The 8,985-nt window shown below is 45.2% G+C and overlaps 1 protein-coding gene across 2 annotated transcripts; it reads left to right on the plus strand.

The window, feature by feature from the left end:
* Positions 1–39: 39 nt before the first annotated feature.
* On the plus strand, positions 40–8,688 carry LOC118998168 (histidine--tRNA ligase, mitochondrial). 2 transcript variants are annotated; one of them, XM_037062145.1, is made up of 13 exons: positions 40–343; positions 1,483–1,586; positions 1,852–1,971; positions 2,093–2,188; positions 2,996–3,121; positions 3,272–3,379; positions 3,882–3,980; positions 4,279–4,372; positions 4,922–5,049; positions 5,142–5,384; positions 5,549–5,665; positions 5,891–6,037; positions 7,872–8,688. In XM_037062145.1, exons 3-13 carry the CDS (start codon positions 1,879–1,881, stop codon positions 7,929–7,931), a joined length of 1,311 nt encoding a protein of 436 aa, XP_036918040.1. In that variant the 5' UTR covers positions 40–343; positions 1,483–1,586; positions 1,852–1,878; the 3' UTR covers positions 7,932–8,688. The 2 variants fall into 2 exon arrangements, with proteins under 2 accessions (XP_036918040.1, XP_036918032.1); XM_037062137.1 differs by having other exon boundaries at positions 1,512–1,586.
* The last annotated feature ends 297 nt before the right edge of the window (positions 8,689–8,985 follow it).

The raw sequence follows: 8,985 nt of genomic DNA on the forward strand, positions 1-8,985 counted from the left end.
GCACCTAGAGAGCCTCCGCCGAGCACAACCACCACTTCCTGCTCCTGCCGGAAGTGCCTAAGCTAAGAGGGAACTTGAGAGGTCGGGACTTCTTGCGGGATTTGGGGTCGTTCACGTATTTCCCGGGAGTTCGGGCTTTACCTCTACAACGCTGTGCACTCTTTCCTGGGGTCCGACCGTCCTCGTTCCTAGGCCTTTTGCCTGCTGTCCTGGAAAGCCGGGCTCCTGCCGCACGATGCCCCAACTCGGACTCCTGCATGGAAGGGTCTGGGCGGCGCTGCTTGGCCAGCTTCTGCGGCCTCCGCGTGTTGTGTGCATCCGGGCGGTCCATTCTCAAAGCCAGGTGAGCCAGCCTGAGATAGCGCCTTTCTGTCAGGGCAGGATCTCCAGATCTGAAAGCGTGAACTCCCGGCATGTACTCGAGTAGTAACAAAATTGGTTTTTTACTGAGCGCCCACCATGTACGGAGCTAAGAGTTTTAGATTCTCTGTCATTTAATCCTCATAGCAATCCTGAGAGGTTGGGAATATTATTTCCATATTTACAGTTGAGGAAACAGACTGCAAGGTCAAATGATTTACCTGTGGATACATAGTAAGGGAGCGTTTTAATATAGGTCCACTATCCCTTATATGAACTAGTTGAGGTCAAACATACAAAATTTCTTAAGCACAATATATGAATATTCCCACTGAGATGATTAGCAACCATAAGTTGTAGACGGTTCACATTCAAATTTATCTCAAGATGAGTCTCAAAAAAGAAAAAACAACCCACACCATTTTAGGTTTTCAGAGATTTTTGGATTTTGGAATTGCAGAGAAAGGATTGTGGACTTGAACTGCCTACATTTGGAGGAGAGAATCCACCAAAGTATAGAACTACCACACCCTCTATATTTCTGGAAGGTCATACCACCTGCTGGTAATATAGAATCATTGATTCTGTTTTATGTTAGAAAAGACCCTGTTGTCTTTATAGCAGGTGCTTCATCCTATCAGGAACAAGGCTCAGATCTTTTGTTGTTCATTTTCAGTCATAGCATCCTATAAGTCTGTTTTTTTAGTTCCATAAGGAAATCCATTCCTTTTCATTCCGAGGCATGTTCTGTGTCCATAGGCTGGCTCTCTTCTGTCTTTGTATTACTTTTTCATTGCTACCTTATTAACAATTCTTGTTCTCCCTCTTTGAATAGAAACTGAGATCTGGAAAAGGTCACACTAATCCCTACCCCTAGAGGGCTGGTGATGGTAGTAGTGGGTTGTTCTTTACCTTCAGTGTTCTCCGGTACTTTAAACTTTTTCAGACAAAGCTTGTATGGTATTACATATATTTTGCAGATATAACATGGGTTTTTGGAGTGGGGACGAGCCTGGGATAGATAAATAGTATTCAGGCTTCCTTTTGCTCCAGGCTAAAGCTCTTTGCAGGTTGGTGGTTACAGGGTCAGAGATGTCACAGGTCTGGCCAGCCTTGCGAGGGGCCATATCCCACATTTCTTCTTCTGCCAGGTTGCAGAGGCAGTGTTGACGCCCCAACTGAAACCACAGCAAGAGAAATCAAATTTGATTATCAAGACCCCCAAGGTAATTTGCTTTGCCCCACCCTGTTCCATTAGAGTGCCTTGGAGGACTGCCCTCTGTTTTGCTTGTCTTTTCCTGACCCCTTTGAACATCCATTTAGACTAAAAGAAAAAAAAATCTTTACTATTCTTGAGGTACTAGCGCTTTGAATTATCTGAACTCAAACAGATTTCAACTCCACGCTTTACATTCCAGATGTAGTTTAACTCTTTGTCTTAAGTAGACTTGTTTTGTCTTTGTTTTGACCATGGCTGCTTTTGGGTTTTAGGGCACCAGAGATCTTAGTCCCGAGCAGATGGTTGTGAGGGAGAAGATACTTGATGTAATTGTTAGCTGCTTTAAACGTCATGGAGCAAAAGGGTTGGATACGCCAGCATTTGAGCTAAAGGTAGGTGGAGAAAAAGTGCCAGGATTCACTTTTTTCAGTTGCCGTCAGTTTCCCAAAGGGCTTTAGCCTGTGCTCTGGAATCCTCCTCTGAAATGTGGCACTTTCTATCTGACCCCTGCAGGATATGCTCACTGAGAAGTACGGAGAGGACTCTGGTCTCATTTATGATCTGAAGGATCAAGGGGGAGAGCTGTTGTCCCTGCGCTATGACCTTACTGTATCCTTCTGAGTGCTGGAGGTTGTCTTGCTGCTTTTCAAATGGAAGGGCTTGGTCTGACAAAAGGCATGAGAGTCTCTATAGGTCTCTTGGCAGCAGGGTTTACTTCAAGTTACTCCCAAAAGGCAATTCTGCCAGCAGAGCTTGGCCTGGAGCACTGGCATTTCACTTTAATGCGTATCAGAATCCCTTGGGGAAACTTGCAGAAACACAGATTTCTGGCCTCCAGATCCAGTTATTCCTAATCCTGTAGATGGAGTGGGGTTCAGGGTAATTAAGATGCAGATGGTCCTTGTTCTACACTTTAAGAAATATTGACATGGAAGCTGTAAGCAAATCGAGGTCCTGAAGCATGACTGTTTTGAAATGGTTGAGCATTGATCCAAATGGGAGGGAATGGCCCAGGCTTGAAGTTCTTGGGTTATTTCTATCTCTGCTTCCCTCTCTTTCTACTGAACTTGTAGTTTTGTTAGGTGAGACTCTTTCATTTGACACTCATCCATGTGCAGGGGTGGGAAAAAGTAGGTTTACTGTTGTAATACAAATAAGTAGTACAATAATTAATAAATAGTACAAGAAAAAACTGTGTGTACTCACTACTGTAAACCTACTTTTGCCCACGCCGTATATTGAATGCCAAGTGATGCTAGGCCTTGGGATGGATAGTGGAAAACAAGACAGAGAAAGTGCTTCTTTTCTTCCCAGTGGATGAGATTCAATTGATAAAGGCCCAGTCTTCCCTAATGTCCTTACACTGGGCCTAAGCTTTGGATTCGGTATCCTTTCTCCTTAACCTGTTTATGTGAGGTCCCCTTTGCCCGTTATATGGCCATGAATAAACTGAAGAAGATGAAGCGCTACCATGTTGGAAAGGTGTGGCGGCGGGAGAGCCCAACCGTGGTCCAAGGCCGCTACAGGGAGTTCTGCCAGTGTGTAAGTGACCTGAAGGAGACAGCATGTGTTTGTTTTGTTTTGTTTTCTTTTGTTTTGTTTTGAGACAGTATGGTTTGATAATTCTGGCAACTACAACCTGGGACCCGGCTGCTCAGTGGAGCATTTTTTCTGCCTTTTTCTTTGCTGTAGGATTTTGACATTGCTGGTCATTTTGACCCTATGATCCCTGATGCAGAGTGTCTGAAGATCATGTGTGAGATCCTAAGTGGATTGCAGCTGGGGGACTTTCTCATTAAGGTGAGGTCAGGGAGGGGACAGAGGGGAGAAGTCTGGATTTGGTCTGAGGCTGTCCTAAAATGGAGATCAAACCCACAACCTTGGTGTATCAGGATGATGCTCTAACCAACTGCGCTACCTGGCTAGGGCTGGGCTGTTCTTTTTTTTACTACAGGAGGGATTAACTAAATGTTCCTGGTTCCCAAAAGGCTCATGGAACTAAACTTGCTGGATCAGAATTCAGTGTCCTCCACTTACTGGCTGTGACTCTTGGGCAAGTTATATAAACTGTCTGTGCCTAAGTGTCCCTAATTGGAGATCTTAGTATATAGTATACTTAAAGCACTTCAATTAGTTCCTGGCATGTAACTGGCCTTAGAACAGCTGTTGCATTTCGTATATATCTATGTAGTCATCCTGTGAAATTTCTTTCTCTTTTATGACTCAGGAGAGTAGGGACTGCCATGGTTTTGAGAGAAAGGGCATTGACAAGGCACTTGGGTTACTTTCATGGAGTTTACAGGTCAATGACCGGCGGATTTTGGATGGGATGTTTGCCGTCTGTGGTGTTCCTGAAAGCAAGTTCCGTGCCACTTGCTCCTCCATAGACAAACTAGACAAGGTAAGAAAGAAGACCTGCTTCAGTAGACCCTATCAGAGATTCCCCTATCAGAGTTTCTGCCCTGCCCTCAAATCTAGAGAAAAATAAGAACATGTGTCTGGAAGTGAGGAAAGTAGGGAGAAAGATCTGAGTTTTGCTGTGTGGTAGGGGTTGTGACTGGGTTTCCTAAGTTGCCTCTGACTTTGCTGAGTTCAGCATTACCTATGGGTGACATCCATACTGAATGAAAGTGAGATGTCTTTCCCAGCGAGAGAAGGAAGGATTGTGGGGCTGCACTCATGTTTTAGTATTTGTGCAGATATCTTGGAAGGAGGTGAGACATGAGATGGTGGCACAGAAAGGCCTGGCTCCTGAAGTGGCTGATCGAATTGGGGATTATGTCCAGTGTCATGGTAAGAACCAGAGTTTCAAAGCTGTATGATAGAATCAGAATGAAGGTGATATGTGTACAACTTAATACCTCTGAAGCAGCTGCTTTCTGTAGGTGTGCAAAGCTTCAGAGCCTGCCTGAATTTAATTCTCCTTTTACTTATCCTAACTGTGTTATATCTCCAGATGGCAAAGGTAGAGGCAGAGGAGGAGAATCTGATCATATGAGATCTGCATTTTTTTAAAAATATTTTATTTATCTTTAGAGGGGGAGGGAAGGAGAGAGGAAGAGAAACATTAATGTATGGTTGCTTCTTGTGCATCCCCTGCTGGGAACTGGCCCCTGCTGGGAACTGGCTGACAACCCAGGCATGTGCCCTGACTGGGAATCGAACTGCGATTGTCTGGTTCGCAGGCCCGCGCTCAGTGCACTGAGCTACACCAGCCAGGTGCATTTTTTTTTTTTTTTTTTAAGAAAATGAGGAGGACTAGCTTGAACACACTAGAGATAAATTTGGATGAAACATCTGGGTGAACAGCACAGACCTTACTTTTCCTCACATGTCTCCCAGGTGGGGTGTCCTTGGTAGAGCAGTTGTTCCAGGATCCCAGACTATCTCAGAGCAAGCAGGCCCTAGAGGGCCTGAGGGACCTGAAGCTGCTCTATGAATATCTGACTTTATTTGGAATTGCAGAGAAGGTAAGTCAAGTTGGTGTGGACTTCCTGCTGAGCCCTGGGTTTCTCAGGGTCCTAAGTCTTGTCTTGTACTGATTGTAGCCTTGTACCCACAGATCTCCTTTGATCTAAGCCTGGCTCGAGGCCTGGACTACTATACGGGAGTGATCTTTGAAGCAGTGCTGCTACAGAGCCCAGCTGAGGCTGAGGAAGAGCCCCTGAATGTGGGCAGTGTGGCTGCTGGTGGGCGCTATGATGAGCTAGTGGGCATGTTTAACCCCAAGGGTCACAAGGTGCCATGTGTGGGGCTCAGCGTTGGGGTGGAGCGAATCTTCTCCATTGTGGAGCAGAGGATGAAGGTAGGCCTTTGTTGGGGGTGGCATGGGGCTGGAGGCCTAGGAACTCTCATGTTTCTGGGGGTGCAGCTGGACTGTTTTTTTCTGGTGATTCTTTTTGTCCTGTTGTTTGGAGTTTCTATTTTTTACTTCTCTCTTTTTTTATTTTACCTGTTTTTTTTCATCAGACTTTTGGTGAGAAGATACGGACCACAGAGACCCAAGTGTTTGTGGCTACTCCACAGAAGAACTTTCTCCAGGAACGGTTGAAGCTAATTGCGGAGCTTTGGGATGCTGGGATCAAGGTGTGATAGAGCGAATATCCAAACCACCTATGTATTTGTGGAATTCAGGCACCAGGCCCATTTCTACTTTAGGCCTGGGGTGGAACTCAAGATATTTAGAGTCTTCCCTAGAGTGTCTTCTTAGGGTAGGAGGGCTGGCTATTTATTTCTTTGGAAAAGCTCATTCCTGGGGCTAGAGTGATGTGGTCACTTCTAAATCTTCTACTCTACCTTCATCCTTTTCAGGCAGAGCTGCTGTATAAGAACAACCCTAAATTGCTAACGCAACTGCACTACTGTGAGAACACAGGCATCCCACTGGTAGTCATTATTGGTGAGCAAGAGCTGAAGGAAGGGGTCCTCAAGCTCCGTTCAGTGGCCAGCAGGGAAGAGGTGAGTGGGGCAGACAGAAGTAGAAGGGACCAAGTCTTGCTCCCTTTGTTAGATTCTTTTTTTAAAATATATTTTATTGATTATACCATTACAGTTGTTCTATTCCCCTCCCTTCATTCCCCTCCACCCGCACACTCCCTCCCCCACCATTCTCCCCCCCTTAGTTTATAACCACGTGTCTCAAGTTCTTTAGATTCTATATTTCCCCCACATTCTTGCCCTCCCACCTATCTATTTTCTACCTACCCTCTATGCTATTTTCTGTGCCGTCTCCCCCCTTCTCCTCCTCCCACTCCCCTGTTGCTAACCCTCCATGTGTTCTTCATTTCTATGGTTCCACTCCTGATCTAGCTGTCCTCTTGGTTTGCTTTTGTTTTAGGTGTGGTTGTTAATAACTGTGTGTTTGCTGTCCTTTCACTGTTCATATTTTTCATCTTCTTTTTCTTATATAAGTCCCTTTAGCATTTCATATAATAAGGGCTTGGTGATGATGAACTCCTTGAACTTGACCTTATCTGAGAAGCACTTTATCTGTCCTTCCATTCTAAATGAAAGTTTTGCTGGATAAAGCAATCTTGGCTGTAGGTCTTTGGATTTCATGACTTGGAATACTTCTTTCCAGCCCCTTCTTGCCTGTAAGGTCTCTTTTGAGAAATCCGCTGACAGTCTGATGGGTACTCCTTTGTAGGTGACTGTCCCCTTATCCCTTGCTGCTTCTAGGATTCTCTCCTTCATTTTAGTCTTGGCTAATGTAATTATGATGTGCCTTGGTGTGTTCCTTCTTGGGTCCAACTTCTTTGGGACTCTCTGAGCTTCCTGGATTTCCTGGAAGTCTATTTCCTTTGCCAGACTGGGGAAGTTCTCCTTTATTATTTGTTCAAATACGTTTTCCACTCGTGGCTGTTTCTTTCCCCCTTCTGGTACCCCTATAATCTGGATGTTGGAACGTTTAAAGATGTCCTGGAGGTTCCTAAGCCTCTCCTCATTTTTTTGAATTCTCATTTCTTCATTCCTTTCTGGTTGGATGTTTTGTTCTTCCTTCTGGTCCATTCCATTGATTTGAGTCCCAGTTTCCTTTCCATCACTATTGGTTTCCTGTGCATCTCCCTTCATTTCAATTAGTTTAGCCTTCATATGTTCCTCTAATTTGTGACTATAATCAACCAGTTCTGTGAGCATCCTGATAAACTGTCTTGAACTGTGCTTCAGTCTGCCCCACACCCTGACTGGGTCCAGGCTATTTGAGCGCTTAGGTCGGGGGATCTTTCCTGCCCCCGACCCCGCTCTGCTGCTGGCTCCGCCCCTCTTACTGTCCCGGTTGAATAGTTCGTTGTTGTCGGACTTCCGTATAATTCAATTTTCTGTTCTTTGGCTGTGTCTTTGTTCTCCAAACCTTTGTTGTAGTCAAACTTGGTTGTGGGAGAAGGCACAGTGTTTCCACCTATGCCTCCATCTTGGCGGAAGTCCCCTTTTTTAGATTCTTTAAGAAGTGTGTTTCTGGCTGAGGAAATACCTCCAGGGTTAATGGTGATAGAGGTGAATGAAGACCCATCCCAGGCAACCATTGTAGCCAAAGATACTGGTTGGGTAGGCAGAAGGACAGATGAAATTTCAATTGGTATTTTGAGACTAACAAAATAGACATATATCAGCCATTTGAATCCCTTTAATCTTGAGGACATACATTCTCCAGGTAAACTTAAAGCCCACACTACTCACTACTGGTTCCATGAGTAGTGGGAGCAATACAGAGTAAAATAAATCTGGAAAAGCACTGGCTGAGGAGCTAGTGTCACTCTCTAGTTTGTCACATGAGGGTTCTGTTATGTTTCAGGTGGCGATTAAACGGGAAAATCTTGTGGCTGAAGTTCAGAAGTGGCTCTTCAAGTCTTGATCCTTTCCTGATTGCCATCTGCTGCTCCTTGAAGATGATTCCTCTAGGACTGAGTTCCTGATGGACCTCACAACTGCTGGCCAGGATGGGTGACAAGTGCCTCTGCCTCCACCGTCCGTCCTGGGTACAGAACTGTGGAAGGCCCTGAGGGCTCCTGAGCTGTTATGAGCAGCTATTCTGCCTGGGCACAAATGGCTAGTATGTGAAAGAGGTGTGCTCTCACTGCCAAGGCAGATTTCAAGGGCCATTGAATGCTGCTGAGAGGTGCTAAGGTGTTTGCTGTGAGCAAGGCTCTGGGAAAGTCATCTCAGGTTGAGAGGATTCTGAACCACTGAGATCAGAAGTCAGCTACTTGGCTTTCTACGGTGGCTTCTGAAGCAGATACTGAGAATTTGTTGACAACCTGCTGTTGGCCTGTCCACGTTTTGGGGAGACAGCAAGGCAGGGTAATGGCTGCTATCTGCTTTGTTATCCTGCTCTCTGGAGGATAGAGATGTTATTCCAAGGGTATAACATTGCCTATATTGATGTAGCAGCTCTGTAGCCCATCCTGCCATTAGTAATAGCAGGGTGAGGCTGTTTCATCATCTTGAATGTTGAACTTAATGGGTGACCTGATGAGATGGAGATCTCATCTTTCAAGATTTTGGAGACCATTTCCTGTGCCAGAATCACTGTTCTATGTCATGTCCTGCCATGGAGGTGGCTGTTCAAGAAGTGGCCGGATAATATATTAAATAAAATATTTAATGTAATAGTTTGGGTAGTTTGGTTTCAAGGACTTGGTTTGCATAGGCCATACAAAATGCTTGAGTGTACACTGGAGAATCCAATCTTGATCAAGGAGTAACTTCCCTGGGGTGATTCTCCCTGTGCAATGAAGACAACAGCCTCAGTTCCGCCCGGCTCCCCCAGCTTGGCGATACACGCATGTCGCTAGATCAATGTACAGTGAGCCATCTGCCAGAGTTCTTCATCCTAGAGTGTTGCTGATAAGTGGCCTTCCCAAGTCCAATCATGTCGAATAAATTGTGCCCTATAGATTGACTAGAAT

Source organism: Sturnira hondurensis, unplaced genomic scaffold, assembly GCF_014824575.4.
Source record: "Sturnira hondurensis isolate 20B ecotype Veracruz unplaced genomic scaffold, ASM1482457v3 Scaffold0001120, whole genome shotgun sequence".
Taxonomy (NCBI): domain Eukaryota; kingdom Metazoa; phylum Chordata; class Mammalia; order Chiroptera; family Phyllostomidae; genus Sturnira; species Sturnira hondurensis.